The sequence below is a fragment of the Dreissena polymorpha genome, chromosome 4, assembly GCF_020536995.1.
Source record: "Dreissena polymorpha isolate Duluth1 chromosome 4, UMN_Dpol_1.0, whole genome shotgun sequence".
Lineage (NCBI taxonomy): Eukaryota > Metazoa > Mollusca > Bivalvia > Myida > Dreissenidae > Dreissena > Dreissena polymorpha.
In genome coordinates this window covers 84,619,969-84,639,507 of record NC_068358.1, presented here as the reverse complement: position 1 = coordinate 84,639,507, position 19,539 = coordinate 84,619,969, and the positions used below count along the sequence as shown (strand labels likewise).

The following is a 19,539-nucleotide window of genomic DNA, read 5'->3' as shown; positions in this document are numbered from 1 at the left end:
TGCAACCCTATTGCCTTACTGTTTTATCTTCCTTGTTCTAGCTATAGCTAACACCCCACATTGCCTTACCTTTGTATATTCTTCCATCTAGCTATATCTTGCTTCCCATTGCCATACTGCTGTATATTTCTTGTTCTAGCTCCAGATCTGGGACACTGCTGGACAGGAGAAGTTCCGCTCCATCACTCAGAGCTACTACCGAGCTGCACATGGCCTAGTTCTGGTCTACGATGTTTGCTCTCAGAACACTTTCGACGCTCTGCCCCAGTGGATGGTCGACATTGAGTCGTTTGCAAATCAGAAAGTCATGTCCTACCTTGTTGGTATGTCATTGACTTGGAGTGTAACTTTGTAAAGACTTAAGTTCATTCTTGGGTTAAGACATTTTTAGATGTTTTGTGTAATGTTGATCATAATTAGTTAAATTAATCTTTTTTTAGCTCACCTGAGCACAACATGCTCATGGTGAGCTTTTGTGATCGCCTTTTGTCCGTTGTGCGTTGTGCGGCGTCAACATTTGCCTTGTTAACTCTCTAGAGGGCTCATTTATTGTCCAATCTTCATGAAATTTGGTCAGAAGATTGGTCTCAATGATATCTTGATGATGAGTTCGAAAATGGTTACGTTTGCTTGAAAAACATGGCTGCCAAGGGGCGAGGCATTTTTCCTTATATGGATTTGTATGGCTAAAGTAAAATCTTGTTAACACTCTAGAGGCCACATTTATTGTCTGATCTTCATGAAACTTGGTCAGAAGATTCAACTCAATAATATCTTGAACGAGTTCGAAAATGATGCCGGTTGGTTGAAAAACATGGCCGCCAGGGGGCGGGGCATTTTTCCTTATATGGCTATAGTAAAACCTTGTTAACACTCTAGAGGCCACATTTATTTTCCGATCTTCATTAAACTTGCTCAGAAGATTTGTCCTAATGATATCTTGGATGAGTTAAAAAATGGTAACCTTTGCTTGAAAAACATGGCTGCCTAGTGGCGGGGCATTTTTCCTTATATGGCTATATAAGGCTATGATAAAATCTTGTTAACACTCTAGAGGCCACATTTATTGTCCAATCTTCATTAAACTTGGTCAGAAGATTCATCCCAATAATATCTTGGACGAGTTTGAAAATGATGCCGGTTGATTGAAAAACATGGCCACCAGGGGGCGGGCATTTTTCCCTTTTTTCCTTATATGGCTATAGTAAAACCTTGTTAACACTCTAGAGGCCACATTTTTTGTCCAATCTTCATGAAATTTGGTCAGAAGATTTGTCTTATTGATATATTGGATGAGTTTGAAAATGGTTACGTTTGCTTGAAAAACATGGCTGCCAAGGGGCGGGGCATTTTTCCATATATGGCTATAGTAAAATCTTGTTAACACTCTAGAGGCCACATTTATAGTCCGATCTTCATGAAACTCAGTCAGAAGATTCATCCCAATAATATCTTGGACGAATTTAAATGATGCTGGTTGGTTGAAAAACATGGCCACCACGGGGGTGGGGCATTTTTCCTTAAATGGCTACAGTAAAACCTTGTTAACACTCTAGAGGTCACTTTTATTTTCTGATCATCATGAAAGTTTGACAGAAGATTTGTCCCAATGATATCTTGGATGAGTTCGAAAATGGTTTTGGTTGCTTTAAAAACATGGACACCAGGGGGTGGGGGCGTTTTTCCTTATATGGCTAGATATGGCTATAGTTAAACCTTGTTAACACTCTAGAGGCCACATTTATTTCCAATCTTCATGAAATTTGGTCAGAAGATTGGTCTCAATGATATCTCGGATGAGTTCGAAAATAATTATGGTTGCTTGAAAACATGGCTTCCAAGGGGCGGTGCATTTTTTCTTATATTGCTATAGTAAAATCTTGCTAACACTCTACAGGCCACATTTACTGTCCGATCTTCATGAAACTTGGTCAGAAGATTAATCCCGATAATATCTTGGATGAGTTCAAAAATGATGCCTGTTGGTTTAAAAACATGGCTGCCAGGGGCTGGGCATTTTTCCTTATATGGCTATAGTAAAACCTTGTAAACACTCTAGAGGCCACATTTATTTTCTGATCTTCATAAAACTTTGTCAGAAGATTTGTCCCAATAATATCTTTTTATCTCAGGTGAGCGACTTTGGGCCTTTCAGGCCCTCTTGTTTAATTATATAAAATCCATGTACTTAAGTGTAAAATGTTAGCCTGTTAAACTTTTCACAAATGCAATAATATGTTTATAGTATATTTTGCATTTGTTCATGTATACAATATTTAAAATCTGGTCACGTTTTTTAGTTGCTTTTGCAATTATTTAATATAGGTAAGTTAAAGTTCATATGTTATTTCCAAAAAAAGCCCACAATAAATCACTGAAATTATGTGTTTGCATATACATGTATTAGGGATTAACCCAAAGTCTTTGTTGAATAAGAAAACATTTGTGTTTCCTAAAAACAAAGTTGTTGTTGTCTGTAAAATCCATATTTGTCTGATTGTAGACACTTATGCAAACCTTGTAAAGAGGCAGCATTTACTACATACAGCATTCCCACAAAAGTAAACCATCATAAAACAAGTGTATGTCACGTTAAACATCCATCTCTCGACCTCAAAGGTCAAGGTCACTCTTAATAGGTCATGGTCAATATTGAGATCAAAAATTCAATGTAAGATCATCTGTATACTATGTGCAAATGTCTTGTTTTCATTGATAGTTTTGTCCAAATTGTTTCTTTAAGTATTAATAAAAACAAAATCAAGCCCAACCTTATATTACTGTTTATAGAATAACACAATTTTTGGTTTGGGCTTCAATTTATGTATGCTGTTTCAGGTAATAAGACTGACCGGGGTGATGCAAGGGAAGTACCCACACACATTGGGAAGCAGTTTGCAGATCGATACGAGATGAAATTCCTCGAAACCTCTGCCAAAGAGGCAGACAACGTGGACAAACTATTTATAGACATGGCCACCATACTTACTGAGGAAATACGCAGTCGAAGACTGGTACCAGATTCCCAGTCTGCAGACATTTCAAAGGACACAAAATCGATAAGTTCATGTGCTCAGTGTTTTAAACTCTAGATCTGTGATCTTGTAAGCCAAAAGCTATCCAAGTTTTTTGTGTGACATTGAACCAGAATTTCTGTGCATTTTGTGTATGGAAATTATTGTTCTTCTTAGGAAGGGCATAATATTCACTGAAGGTTGAAATAATTTCATTTTTGATTTTTAGCTGGACTATTCTTCCAATAGTCCACGCTAATCTACTCAATCAAATGTCGGCGTCGGCGACTGTGTATTGGTCCAGATAAGGTTAACATTCATCATCTCCATATCAGTATCTTCACACATGTAGCTTACATACAGACCTAGGTTTGAGTTGCATTTTGCCCTGTTTAGTCAAGGTCCATGTTTCTTTAGAGAAAAAGGTTTCCTTCAATAGCTTGTCTGGATGGTGGTATATTGCTGTAATTTTATGTGAAGGTACAGGTGTACTTTATATGCAGACCTTTCTTAGCATGTTCAATTTAACTAAAATAATTTGTTAAAAAAAGAATTTTTTTGGCATTGTCACATTTCTTGTTTTAATAAATTACTGTTAATGTTTTAGTTTACATAAACCATTATACTACCGGTGCTACAGATGTTCAGCTTTGTGGTTATCTATTTGGTGACAGAAATATTACATGATACTCACAAAGCAGATGAATAGTTGGGCATGCTGTCTAGGGTAGCTCTTGTTAACAGATTTATTTAGTCATTTAGACTGTACTGGCTTTAAGAAATTCAGGAGTTGCAAATACTTGTATTTATTTATTTTTATTTCAACATTATTTTAGTCAAGTTTAGTTGTTTGCTATTTGTTGCTGTTTGCCTTTTTTATTTTTTGGCCATCCACAGAGTGAAAGTCCATCAATCAATTTATGCATCATAACCGTACCATTATTGAGGCAATGTGAATAAAACGTTTCACAAATTATCAATATATGGAGATGGTATGTTGTTTCCCTTTTTGAAAGTTCATTGTTACATGCATGTACCATTCTCGTATGGTGTTACTTATTTAGAAACGCTAAGCTCTGTGCAACACCTATTAACATATCTCACAGTTTGAAGTCAAAAAGACCTACATTTTAATTATTGAAAAGATACAGCTTTATTGGAATTTCATTATTTATCAGGAAATATTGAAATTTAGTCAAGGTTGCCGTATTCTTAGAGCAGGTATTAGCAACACTATTTCCTAAGCTCTAAGGTCAATGCAACCCAGAGATGTGAATGTTCATCTATAAGCATAAGGAAGCTTTCTGTGGCCGAACATGTGTCGTTTTGGGGTAATTGTATCTGTGAGCCTGTGACGAATAGTCAATACTTTAAGGTTGTACATAAACATGTTATATTTAAAAAAAATACAAATAATGTCTACTTGCTTATGTATTATTTTGTTCTAGTCATTTTTACCTTTTATTGCTTTATTTGTTTCATGACATAAAATTAACGTGTTATAATCATAGCACTTATTATTTATTTGCTTGCCAAATATTGCCAAAGAACAGTGGCTGTTGTTAATGGTTTTGTTTTGATTATTTTGTTTTAAGTAGTTGGTTAAGGTAAAACATTGTGAAATATTTGTTCATTATGAGTTTGATTGTTTACTGTTATGCATAATGGTTATGTTGATCTCCATAAAAATTATGTATTTGTAATGTTCATTGTAATTCTGAATTGCCCTTCCAGTTAATATTAGCAGCACGGTAGGAAACAGAATTCAGGAAGGCATGTGCATAAAGTGTTGTCCCAGATTAGCCTGTTCTGTCTTATTAACCACTGCACAGGCTAATCTGGGAAGATACTTGACACATTGGCATTAGGCCTTGTTACCCCAGAGTGTTGCTCATATAGATAAGAATTGTCTTCTTTATAATATTAACTTTTTCAATGACTTGTATTGGTTCTATGATGCATAGGCATCTTATGCATGTGCCAAATAGTAAGCTTCTAGTGAGAGAAGACTGGTGTGACTGTCTTCCAGTATACCATGATAAGGTATTTCATACCCTGATAATATGAGGCTTGTTCTGAGAAAACTGTGCTTAATGCATGTGCGTTAAGTGTCATCCCAGATTAGCCTGTGCAGTCCACACAGGCTAATCAGGGACGGCACTTTCTGCCTAAACTTGATTTTTGGTAAAGAGGGACTTCCTTGAAACTAAAAATACCATAAAAGCGGAAAGTGTTGTCACTGATTAGCTTGTCCAGACTGCACAGGCTAATCTGGGACGACACTTTAGGCACATGCATTAAGCCCAGTTTTCTCAGAACACGACACATATAATTAAAGTATATTGTTTAAAAAGATTGTCAAACAAATTATTTTAATCTTGCACATATGTGCCAAGATGTTCATTTTGTTGTGTCTTGTTGTATGTACTATTTTATAACAAAATTATGAAGTATCAATTACCAGCCAATTAACAACTATATAGAGCTCTATATGTATATGTTGGAGTTTAACCACGAGGGAGGTACCCCAAGAAGGACTTAACATAGTTTATTTGTCTTTTAACAAAACAAATCTGAAAATGTTGACAATCATGATCAGAAAGATTGTTCTTGGAAATCAAAGAAGATCTATATCTAGGAACATGAGCTAAACAAGGATATACGTGTCCCTAAATAAAAGTGTTAATATGGTATTTAATGTAAATAGTCACATATATCTGCTGTATCTGAAAGTTTTTATTGTTTTTAAACACATCAAGCCTGTTTTAAGTGTTTATACAGCAGTACAAGCCATGATTTACTATTTGTAAGCCGTACTTATAATAACTTAAACAAAAGAAAATGACAAATAATGCATAAGGTTATTGCGTCTGGTTGTGTTCTTAATTTTATTGATTGGCATTTGATGTTTTGTGATTGTCAGTTTCTTGTCTAATTTTATATGTTTACTACATTTATTTTTGTTATCACTTATAATGACAGTGTTGTGTTCACGATTAAGTTGTATTTTACTTACAGTTTTGTTTTATGTGAAATTATCATAGCTTTTAAACATTTACTGCAATAACTTACATTATTATATTGCCTTTATTTAATCAGCATGGTATACAATAAGTGTTTGCTAGTGTTTACTATAAATGCATGCTCCAACCCTAAAGTTTTACTAGCTGAATCAGCTTTATGGCATTTGTCCAGTCTGGCGAGTTTATTTTTATTTTAAAACTGTCACTGCAATGTTAAGCAGTCTTCTTACATGATTTGTTTTACTATGCATAACATACACATATTGTGTACATGTTGTTAGCAGTTAGCAGTTAGTTTACAGTGTCAACTTGTTTAAATTGATCTAGTCCTTATTTGATAATATTTGCAAAATGTGTTCATTTAACTATTTACATAATTAAATCATGGTTTACAGGATTATTTTATGCACTTCATGTTTCTGTGTAGGCTTATATAATTATTTGTGCCAAAATAAAATGCAGTTTTGAATAATTTGATGTTATTTATATATTTAAATAACCAAATTTTCTGGTTGAAAATATGATTTGTGAACATGAAAATTTCACCGATTGCGATATAGCACATTTTGGTTCAAAAACACAAAATGAAATATTGGACTCCTGGTTTCAAGATAAAAAATTCTAAAATATAGTACATCAGGATGATATTCATTCACATAATAAAATACATCACATCTCGCTTGAAATTCACAGAATGAAGTATAGCAAATATTTGTTAAATAATCACATTTTGAAATAAAGCACATCTCATTTTACTCAGATACAATGTATAGCACATCTCGGTTTCGTATACTTTGAACGTTCTGTGAAACTGTATTTCATGTGTCAATAGTTCAATTGCCCAGAATCTTAACAATATTCCTCCAATTTACATCACAGTTGATACTTATGGATACAAATATCCGCATCTGGGTTAATATACACATATCATTAAATATAGCTCATCTCAGTCAAAATTCTGGTACAAGAATGTAGCTTATCTGGATTCATATTCATTGAATGAAATATAGCACATCTCAGTTGATTTGCACAGACTGTAAAGTCCTGTCTCATTTATGTTCACATACTGAAATAAAGCGGGTTATGGATGTTTCGGTAAATGACCAGTTCGGTAAATTGATTTATAGAGTAAAAGTCGTGGATGTTTCGGTAAATTGATTTTATATAGGAGGTATACCTACAACGAGGTGTTAATGACACCTATTATCGGCTTACAATAACATTGGGGGCATTTATTTGCAAACTGTGGATTACTTTTGAGTTGAGTAATTAATGCCATGCCTAAGGTAAAGAATTTAGTTAATTTTACGATTTAAATAACGCAATACTGTTGTTTGGTTTTTAAATTGGTGCTTTTATTTAATTAACAAAATTATAACATAATAGTAAAAATAAGAAATAATGATTTATGGCGGAATAAATGTAAGCTCTGCAATTACGTTTAATGCTATTTTAAAAAGTTTTTTATGATTAAAGAATAAAGGTTTCATGTTGAATTTTATATTTATTTATATGTTTTATTATTTCTTTCTGGTTGCGAAAAACACACAAAAAAACAATATATAAAATTTAAAACGTGTACGTAATTAATAAAAAGTAATATAATGATACGCGTTATGTTTTATAATTATGTTAAGTGCGCGTGTCATTGAACGTTGAGTTAAGCGAAGAGATACACATACTTGAAAACTGATAAAATTGACATATAACACAACGCCAGCCGAATGAATACACTGTGTAATAGCAAGCTGCCGTGATGATCATTATCTTATCAAATTAATACACTGGCACCTGACTACTGTACTGGAACAATGGGTTTTACGGCCAAAATAACTGATATCATTTTTTGCCCTAACAAATCGGTTCAATAAATAAATGGTGTGTCTACGGTGACTCCATCTTCCACATGAATCACATGCAATAGCGTGCGCACGAGAAATGACCTCAATATTGCAGTAAATACATGGATGTTCAGCCATGATTGTATGATACAGTAAAAGAAATCATCTGCCTATATACATACTTTAACATTTGAGCAACAACACTTACCATAATTACTCGATAACCCGCGAAAATTTTCTCTTCATCCTCTCATTGATTTCTTATTTGACAATGACCATGATAATTTTATAATTACCTAATTACATAATAATGTTATTTTTACCACAAATAAACATCCTTTGATGTCACCACCAGTATTTTTTGGTAAACATGATTAAAGAAGGAAAACGTTTGTTTATTTCACAGTTTGAAAGTTACTGGTCGTGTATGTAAAAACTCGGCCACCAGTGTTAAAGCATGTTCACGATCTAAACATAAATATCTAGATTATTTTAAGAATAATACCTTATGTGCAGAACTGTTTGTAGGAAAAAAAAGCGAGAAATTTATTTACATACGAAACAAACATATTTGATCTTATTATTTTAAACCACCGAAAATTAACCATTACATAAACATGAGGTAGTTTGCCAACATAATGAATATGTTGCCCAGCTCTTGCCACGTGGAGGCCACCTCTTGTAAGAGCCACATTATTATATTTTTTTTAACTGCTTTAATTAAGGTATTTATCAACTAAATGTTTAAAAACATATATAAAATACAAAACGATCATGACCTTAATATATAATTTACCTCCATCGATTAGAAATTTAATAGGTTGCAAGCCTGGATAATTAATAATAACACTTTGCAAACATCGTACATTTAAACAGATAATTTAATTAGTACCAAACAACTCAATTAATGTACATCAAAATTAATCCACTGTTTGCAAATAAATGCCCCTAATGTTATTGTAAGCCGATAATAGGTGTCATTAACACCTCGTTGTAGGTATACCTCCTATATAAAATCAATTTACCGAAACATCCACGACTTTTACTCTATAAATCAATTTACCGAACTGGTCATTTACCGAAACATCCAGCACCCAATAAAGCTCATCTCAACTGATATTCACAGACGGAAAAGAGAATACTCGTTTGATATTAACGGACTCAAATGTAGCACTCTTCGGTTTAAATTCACAGACCAAACAATAGTCTGAAGATGCTAACGTGTATATTTCAGCAAAAAATAAGTTAAATTCGATTTGTAGGTATAAAAAGCAGCATATTTTCATTTCAAATAAATTTTACTGGGTAGAAAAGACCGTAAAATGACACGTCAATTTGAAAATTTACTCTGACAGCGTCAAATGAAAGCATAAACGTGGCATCGGCACGTTTTTTTAATAACGCTTCAATGACGTCACAGTGAAATTTGACGTCGTTTCTTAGAGGCAGTAACGACGTAGTTTTTTTCATAAAACTCTGTGTAGAATACGAATGCATCCACAGATTTTATTTTAGTTCTTTCAAATTCCACGATTAAATACATAAAGCATCGGTAAAATTATGGACTCGATGGATTGGGAAGACACTACTAGCGGTATCGACCGTATGAATTGCAGATTGCTATTTAATTCGGACCAGGTTTTAAACGAACTGCGCCTATCTGGGCAACTCACGGACGGATTAATCAAAGCCGGCGGGCAGAGCTTCCGGGTACACCGACCAATAATGTCGGCGTGCAGTCCGTATTTCCGCGCTCTCTTTACGAACGAGCTATTCAAAACCGACCGCTCTCAAGTGTCCGTTCCCGGTATTTCGGCGGAATTGATGAAGGTAATAATCGAGTACGCGTACACAGGGAGAGTGGAGGTCGATGCCGATAATGTTGAAGAGTTACTTGCGGCCGCCGATCAGTTCCACGTAATGGGGATTGTGAAAGCATGCAGCGACTTCCTGACCTCCGAGTTGACGCCGGACAACTGCATAGGAATACACAAATTTGCCAAGGCTTATTTCTGCCATATATTGGAGCGTAATAGCTTTAAGGTGATCATGTACGACTTTTTGACGGTGATGACAGAGAGTAGCGAATTTCTGAACCTGAGCGCCGACGAGCTAGCTGATATTCTATCGCGAGATGAACTGAACGTGAAAAATGAGGAGCTGGTGTTTGATGCCGTTGTACGCTGGATTGACTTTGACCCGGAGCGCCGAAAGGAGCACATGGCCTTGCTGCTGCGCTCCATGCGACTCGGACTTCTTACAACCCACTTTTTCGTGGAGAAAGTGAAGCCTCACCCCTATGTGAAGGACTCGGACTCATGCAAGGCTATTGTTATAGACATTTTAAAGCTTCTGTATGATTTAGATACGGAATTCGAAAAGTTGATGGATGTCGAAACTAACTTCAATCGGCCTCGGGTGCCGCACGAGGTGCTGTTTGCTGTCGGCGGGTGGAGTGGCGGATCGCCGACCAACTTGGTGGAGACGTACGACACACGGACAGATAAGTGGATCTCCGTAGACTGTTCGAATTCGCGACGCCGGGCGTATCACGGCACCGCATGCATCGGACACCGCATATACCTTGTCGGGGGTTTCGACGGGAACGAAAGCTTGAACAGCGTATGTTGCTTTGATACACGAACCAGAACTTGGTCGGATGTTTCATCAATGAATACCAAGCGATGCTACGTAAGTGTAGCTGTACTGGACGGGTTTATTTACGCGTTAGGGGGGTCCGAAAGTGGCCAAAGATTAAACACTGCCGAACGTTACTCCCCGCGCCTCAATCAGTGGTCTCTGATACAGCCGATGAACCATCAACGTAGCGACGCCAGTGCCGCCGCGCTAAACAACCGGATCTACATATGTGGCGGCTTCAATGGGACTGAGTGCCTGAACAACTGTGAGTATTACGACCCTCGCAACAACCAGTGGACCATGATCGCTCCCATGCGGAACCGCAGAAGCGGCGTCGCAGTTGCCGCTTACAGGGGATACTTGTACGCGTTGGGAGGCTTCAACGGAATCTCACGGATGAACACGTGCGAACGCTACAAACCAGCCACTAACTCGTGGACGCCTGTCGCCGACATGTTAAGTCCGAGGAGCAATTTTGCCACGGCTGTTCTTGACGACATGATATTCGCTATCGGCGGATATAACGGTATAACGACGATCACAAACGTCGAGGGTTATGACGGGTGTGTAGACGAATGGTACGACGCTGCTGAAATGAGCGTCATAAGGAGCGCGCTTGGCGCTTGCGTGGTGACCGGCCTTTCAAACATCTGGGACTACATCAGCAAGAAGCGCGAGCTGGAGAGGGGAACCAAACCACGTGGTCAGATCTCTAAAAACTAACAAGAACAAAGCAGCTATATAATATTAACGCATATTGGCAAGAAAAAACATCTACAAACCTGTATTTTTACTATAAATTGTGTATCTGCTTAATGTATTTTTTTTACAAGTTTGACCAGATTGAATAATTAAATATTGTTCTTTATCTTGCGTCTGTTGTATGAATGTACCGTAATTTATTAATGATGATGAAAATAACTAGCGGATTATCTTGCTGGGTCAAGAAACGCTTTCAAGTTACTGATTATTCGACAACGACAATAGTTCATAGACGTATTAACAATTTAACAGCAAATAAAAGTAAGCAATAAAACAACACCACTACACATATATAGTGGTGCTTCCACAACTACAATGTAGTCCATACCAATGTCAAATTGTTTGTCGCTTAGGACGGTGTTGGTTATTAATCCTGAGGTACCTTACTATAAAGACTGAATAAGTAATAGCAGTAATTAATTTAATGTTTTGCCGCCATAGTTGAACACTTTTTAGTTTAGCTCTATCGCGCAGAAACTTAAAGCATTTTAAAAATATGTTGTCAATTTCCATTTCAGCACTCATAAATTCCATCGCAAACAATTAAGGAATCTGTCATACAAAATAGATTCACGATATTGTTATCAAATACAATTACATTTTAATAAATAAATTAATAGTACACCAAATAATATGCAAGTGATTGCATCATAGTTCACCCAGTATGATTTATGTTCATTAAAAGGTTATTTAATTATAAATATTCATCATATATATCTTCGGAGGGTACATACACATCCACATAAATAGTGTTTAGATATCATCATTATTTTTGCTTTCTTTCAGGGCACTTTTCTGTTCCTTATCAAACATCAAAATGAAGCGAATGTGTTTCGTCAATATTTTTCATTCTTCTGACACAGCACATCTCGTCTTTGTTCTATTAATGTTCTATTAAAAATCATTGCCACAAGAGGCGGGTAATATTCCATATACAGGTTGCCCGGATAAGGATAAATGGGGTTCACACAGGTTTATCCACGGGCTGAACACAATGTAAACACACCGCTAAGAACTTTATTTTTGCAAATATCTCAAGTTATTGAAATACATTTGCAAAAATCTTAAGTGCATGAAAGACAGTTTTTCTTCTAGTTTGTGCAGATATCTTAACATTTTATAAGAATAAATCATTGAATATGTCTAAAATCGATGCCAACATTGCACGTTGCGTGCAGCAAAACCGTGTACAAAAATGCGTTACAATAATTGAAATGACTGGTAATTTTAAGTTAACGCAAGTCGGGTTGCCTCTATTGTCTTAATTTCGAAACGCCGAACTGTGAATAACATGTGAATTACCTTACATAGTAAATTCAGTAGTCATTATATATAAAAAGGAAGTTAAAGTTATTCCGTTTGTAGTATTCTTGTCCTTTCACTTTCATAATCTCAGGTTGACACATTCAGACAAATATATTTTAAAAATAATAATAATTGAAATTATTTCCCTTTATCACGACTATCTTAACTATCTTTTTAATCTTAACAGATCCTTCTTTAACATTTCTCAAATATGAGAAAATAGTAACATTGAAAACAGTTTATTTACGTTACTGACGATCTTGATGTCAGTGTTTTTGCTTTAAGCTCACCTGAGCGAAACTTGATCTCGCTTTTATCTTCATGAAACTTGGTCAAAACATTTGTCCCAATGTTTTCTAATAAAATCGAATATATTTGACGAGTTCGAAAATGGTTCGCGTGAGATAACAATTAAAGAAAAAGCTGTTCAAAATTCAAGAAAGCACATATATAATCCAATCTTCATGAAACTTGGTCAGGACATTCGTTCATATATCTTAGCTGAGTTCCGAAATGGTTACGGTTTGTTGAAAAACATGGTCGCCTGTGGGCGGGACATCTATTTGCATATGACTATAGTGAAACATTACTTACACTCTAGACAGTTGTTTTTCTCTTTCACGATTTTGTGAATGGGGCCAGGGCGATTTGAATTGGAAAAAATCGAGTCGTTCTACTAAAATTATGAAATTGGTGTGTTTGTTTTGTTAGTAACTAATATTATTGAATTGATGATGCAAGAGTTTTCCATGTTCTAATTACTAAGATTCAACTTATAGAGCTGGATAGGAGATGGACTTATAGTTGAGATTGATTACAAAATCTATTATTATTATTTGTTTTTAGCAACCTTCAATTGGAAATGTTAGGCTGTCATTTGGGAAAATATATACCTTCAGAGATTCGGAATGGGGCAAAATTTGATCGAAAAATACAGCTAGAAGTCACCCTTTTAGTCCAATGTTAATGAAGCTTGATCGAAATGTGTTGTTATGATATCTCGACCGAGTTTGGCATGGTTCTGGTATATTGAAAAACATGGCCACTAGGAGACGGGGCAGTTTTCCTATATTGCTATAGCGAAACCTTGTTTAGAAGTCGTTAAGACTTTGCTACGCCACGTAAGTAATCCATCATCTGCAGATCCAGTACAAGAAGAATATTTACAGTACAATATAATTCGAAAACTTTCAAATTTACCGGTAATTCACAAACTTAATATCCGGCTATATTGGTTTGATATGAACTTTTAAATGGTACTCAAATTAGAAATATTTAAAGAGTTATAGGCAATGGGAAATTTGTACTTTTCAATAAAAGTCTGCTTCGGCTTGAAATTTCACAAAGTTGCGCTTATGAATATCTCCGGAACTATTTCAATTAAATCTCAAAATCATATCTAGCTAATGATTTGTATACTCACTTTAAAATGATACTTAATTTAGCAGTATATTAAATAAGTCAATAACAAAGGTCTATTCGAATGCAGATACAATGTATGTACTCTTCAAAAGTCTGCTTCGACATGACATTTTTTCAAACTTTTGCGTATTACTATCATCAAAATAATTTATCAATTAAATCATTGTTGTTCCTGTCATAATACTAGGGGATGTTTTGGTTTGATTGATTGTGTTTGGTATCTCAGGGGTTGAGATCTAAACTTGGTTTTATCATCGGAAAAGAAAACACTCGAGACGTTGGAAATCAACGTAGTTACCAGTCCATGCGCTTTCGTTACTCCGTTAGGCTTATACAACGAAATTTAATCTGCGGCAAACCTACACTGAATAATTTTTTTCAATAACATTTCCATAAAAAAGTGAGGATGTTTACATGAGTTTTTGTGCAGTTCTCTCAAGACAACGACCACAAAAGGTGTTTTAGTTTCAGTGAAAGGGAGAGTACTAATTCAATATTAACAAATAATATTAGTTCCTTCAGTAACCGTTGTCATTCTTTATGTTACATACAGGTCAAGCGTAAACGACTGTACATGTTTCTAACTCATAATGCTCGAGAATTAATATTGAAATCGCTTGTAGATTGGATTGTGCGATCTGCTTTTCAGAAATGACACAAATGAAAAATAAACTCTATTATGTTTATAAATAAGTTAGTTTCGTTGCTGTTCTCTATATGAAGATTATTTAAAATGTCATTTAAAAAAGATTCCTTGCAAGTCAACATTTACCCATTAATTGTGCTCTTTACGCGTTGAAAATTATCGCATAAAGGCTGGACGTACGTTTTTTTGCGACGACTTGCATATGCGCTGTGATGAACAGTGATTTCACAGAATTAACCACTGGTTAATGGCCTGTTACGCACGCTCTTAGATGAAACATCACATGTTTTTACCAGCTTTTACCAGTTGGAGGACAGACTTATTGAAGAAACAAATAATGTCAACCAAACAAATTACCCGCAGGAACTGTTATCAATGTTATAGCCATGTTATGACGCAAAATATTTATTACAGAAATTTGATACAGTCAAATAACTGTCATGCATACATATTTTTCTTTAGCAAAAGACAAATACTATTATAAATAAGCAATATAACATCAAATGCTTTAAGGATGATATTTATTATTTAAATGTTAAATTTATAATTTATCTTTCTAATGTCTTCAGTATATTGTAGGATTAAATATATTACATGTATGTTTTTGCCGTACGAAATTAAGTTTAACTCAGTCAACAATAAAGCCTAAAGTATAGTTTCTGAATGATCGTCCCTAATTGTTGATTTTGAACATGTACGTAAGATTTTTGCCATGTAATATCCTTGATAAATAACTTAACAAGAAACGTTCATTGCCATCTTCCGAAAAAGCCAAATGAAACAATCCTTCAAAATACATGTATTTATAGTGTAAGTACATGTAAAGTACAAAATTGAACCACTAATGAATCTTTATAAAAACAACATCACTTGTTATTTCACTTAAAAAGACAGAAAAACGCGAAAAAACGATCGGATTAAAAACTAAATACCAGGTATGTGTCGAATACAGAAAACTTAAAATGCATTTCCAAAGCTCGTCGTAAAGGTGTCTAGGTCTCGCTTAAACGTATCTGCATCTGAACAACAATAACCTTGTATTCTCCACGATAATTATTTCGAATACTTTGCGGTGTCAACATTTCTGGCAGTAGCAGCGAAGTCAATGGACACGTAGGTCGTAACAGCTTCTTCCGCGGTCTTGTGAAATGTGGCAGTTCCCGGAGCAAGGTCCAGCTCGGCGTATATCAGTGCGGGATTCTCTATCTGTAAATACAAATATACACATACCAGGAACATCGGGTTTGATGTTTTGCTTGGCTGTTACCGGTTCTTCAAACAAGTCAGATGAAAATAAAAATCTACAATATAAAATATAATCTATTCTTATTTAGTTTAAAGAATAATACTTTATACTACCATATATTGCACTACTTGTTTCTTTCAATGTAAATAAGTTCAATGTCATGTGGATTGGACACTGCTCCGAAGCTCAACTCGTACTGACAGCACATCTTTTTTATTTGGAAACATTGTTCATATGGTATCGATCTGTGCCTGCTTCTGACGTAGCCGATGTTTTAATCAACTTATCTTAATCGACGACAATCTTCAGTTGTTTCATCCTGTTGTTAAAACAGCAAAGTCAGACAGTAAAGTGTCATCATTTTATTGCTTCTGTTACGTTATTTTATAAGGGGTCCTGTTATTGTCTGTTTGATGCTCTGTCGGATTGTCGGATTCTTGTGTGTTAAACATGACGTCAATCAACACAACGAATTTATGATGTATATCAATGCTTATCATCAAAATTAATAGTGTCAATCAATAGTGTTTTCATCCGTAAATACCAATGAGCATACTTTAAAATTGTACCCTTTCGTAACCTTCCTTACAATAGAATTAAAAGCATAATTACGCTTTCCTTAGCAAACATTCGCGTATGGGTCCCATATGGACTTGTCCATTATAAACCTGTATGAGCTGTATATAACATGTTTGTATGGTATGGCCCATAGGGCGTCCATATGGTTATTCCTTGATGTGGCCCGTATGTTTATTACATGTCTATTTAATGTCTCCCTTTTCAGACAACATACATTTACTTTTTGTGTGAATTCTATCCACTTTCTTTAATGTGCGTTTACACATGAAAGCTGATGCAATACATGCAGTTGTTATGCCCAATCATAATCAAGAATTAGTCCTTTGCAACATGCTTATTGTAACTGTTTTATTTAACTGTAAATTTACTGACCACGCTTGCATTTGCCAAGATCGTCAGGTGGACGTAAGTCCATTCTTATGATCAATTCCAACCTGGTGAGTTGTAAATTGTAAGAAAACACTTTCCCTTCCTTGAACATTATGTATTATTGTATTATGAAATGTGTGCTATTTTTTAATATAGTGATATTTATTTCATTAATATTTCATAGGATTGCATGTTTTGATTTGTTTGTAAAGATATTGTTATTGTTTTGTTTAGGTCTTTCGTTGTGGATATGTTGGTCAGCGTCAATAAAATGGATTAAACAGAGCTATGGACTTTGTATGCCATGCCCCCACCCCACACCCCACACCTACTACATATGGATATTATATTGCAGCACTGTTAGGAAAAATGTTACGAAAACATTTATGACGTATGTATACTAGTAAAAGTTAGCACCCGTTTGGGAGTACACAATTGATACTTTAGTGTATGGAACCCACATATGGGCCGAACGGCGTCCTTTAACAGTTGTGCGAAATTTAATATATTAAGCAAAACCAATGACAAAAGGAATCAATGGAAAAAACTTTTTTTTTAATTTTACAAGTTGTATTCGATACGTAAATTTTTCGAGTTTCTATATACTGTCACTATAAAATAAAAGCTGTTGGGTATGTATTTCTTATAAGGATTTCTTTTTAGTATAGAGAGGTACTAAAGTGATATCGCTTTAATACATTACAAATTTAATACATAAATGGATACTTTCACATAAAATATATTATCGCATGTTCTTAATACATTATATGAGCATGCATTTTTATTGCAGATTGGTTATAGGGAATATTGCATGAATCTGGTGTTCGGTATAGCACGACTTGATTGTTTGATACTGTAGCCCGCACGGCGAGCGAAAATCACAGTCATGGAATGTTCCTTATGTATTCAGTTTGCAATCCTTATATATATATATTATAAAAAATACAGATATCTAAATAATTGTATTTTTGTTAATAAATAGTTCGATAAATTAGGTAAGTAAATGTTGTTTTGAATGAATAAATAAAAATTTCAGTCATTAAAACGTAAGTAATACATACAGTGAACCAGTTCCAGTCCACCTTTTACATGTTACATGCAAATTTCACTACTGCGTGAGACAAATTTAGTTTTTTTCGTGGAATGAAAGATGATTCTTATATATACAATTTAAGTCATATTTGAATAAAATCGAGCACGAATAAGTGTGTATATAACGCACGTAAACAACAGACCGAACGTATCCAGTTCCGATCTAAGTCATACATATCTATTTAAAGATGTTTGCAATAGGGGGTCAGCTCAAAGTAGTTTTGGACTGTCACTGTTGAAAGTTCATGTAAAAAGGTATAGACTGTATTAATACAGAATGTGGGGTGGACATAAATAATATAATAAAAGTAATAATGCTCCAGTTTTACTTCGAACAAGTCAAAGTCTGTTGACATAACACTTTATATGCTGTTGTTTTTTTTAAATCCAGTCCACAGACACATAATCCAAATGTTAAAAACACAGCATTGAAAGGCTTAAAAAACAAATTAAAATTATTTATAGTAAACAAGTAATTGCAGACAAACATGTTCATCATATTATCACATATTTTGTTGAGAAATAAAGTTTGGTGCATGTATTATGCACAAAACAACAGTACCTTTGCATCTGAATAAAATGGTGCAAAACACAGATGGTTAGTGTGTGGCTATGATATTTATCAGTGAAAACATCATTTTGAATGATAAATAATCATGTTATAACGAAAAATCAACTTTTCTGAAAAAGATAATTTAACTATCATATGTATACCAATTTATCCAACTCAAAATCACACGAAAACAGGGTGCATCGGTTTGAACAGTCCATAACTTCATCAATTGTGCAGCGATTTTCATGAACCCGGTGTTATTCAAACCAGAAATGAATTTTCTTTCTGGAAATGCACATATCTTGTTATATTAGTGAACACTAATATTGATGACTGTTACAAATAAAATATACATTCTTACACACAATAACTCTAACCTTTTAGTATGTGTACCACAGAACAAGAAAATAGATAAATCCAAATTTCAGCCTTCCAAAAAAAAAACGTTAACAAAAATCGCTCGTTCTGAAGCCTTGTGGTGGAACAGCATGCGCTTGCTGACCAAGAGTTCAATCAATTTTTGTAAACATACATTTGTTTGACAAAGAAATAATTACTTTACATGACACTACAGTAAAATAAAGTTTCTGCTCACTCTCTCCGTACAAGCCTTACGATTTTGAAGTGTGCCGGAACTGGTTCTTGTTCGTAACTGTAAAGCCATAACATACCAATCTCATTTCCAGCTCTGATGAAATGGGTCACGCGCTTTTAACTTACATTTTAATGATTTCCATGCTGATGTCGCCTTCTTCTCTCAAAACTTAGCATTTCGGACTTGGTAATCCTGTATTGTGAGGTAAAGAGCTTCGTAGTGAAATAGATCATTTGAATAGTATTGATCAAAAAGTGTATACAAGTAATAATTTGTGCAATTACACTACAACACAACATAATCAATTTAATCTTGGAAATGTGATTCAGCTTCTTATCAAAGATTAAAAATTTAAAATACAAATTATAAAAATCACAAAAAACATATTAAGAAACTTAAATTAGACATATTAAAAAAGAAAAAAAAGTTATAAGTTATGGAACTTATTATCC

At 34.6% G+C, this 19,539-nt stretch overlaps 2 protein-coding genes across 2 annotated transcripts in view; both read left to right on the top strand.

The window, feature by feature from the left end:
* Positions 1-6,509, top strand: part of LOC127879213 (ras-related protein Rab-30-like) — a 39,963-nt gene extending 33,454 nt beyond the window's left edge. The window contains exons 4-5 of the mRNA XM_052425921.1: positions 140-323; positions 2,839-6,509. Of these exons, the coding sequence (XP_052281881.1) occupies positions 140-323; positions 2,839-3,092 (438 nt within the window). The 3' untranslated portion in view covers positions 3,093-6,509. The remainder of the gene's footprint in view (positions 1-139; positions 324-2,838) is intronic.
* Positions 6,510-9,290: 2,781 nt separating this feature from the next.
* Positions 9,291-11,386, top strand: LOC127879208 (kelch-like protein 10). Its single transcript, XM_052425915.1, has one exon. It carries the CDS (start codon positions 9,439-9,441, stop codon positions 11,239-11,241), a length of 1,803 nt encoding a protein of 600 aa, XP_052281875.1. The 5' UTR covers positions 9,291-9,438; the 3' UTR covers positions 11,242-11,386.
* The last annotated feature ends 8,153 nt before the right edge of the window (positions 11,387-19,539 follow it).

Coding starts and splice junctions, on each gene's coding strand:
- LOC127879208 (XM_052425915.1), top strand. CDS start 9,439: ATGGACTCGATGGATTGGGAAGACACTACTAGCGGTATCGACCGTATG.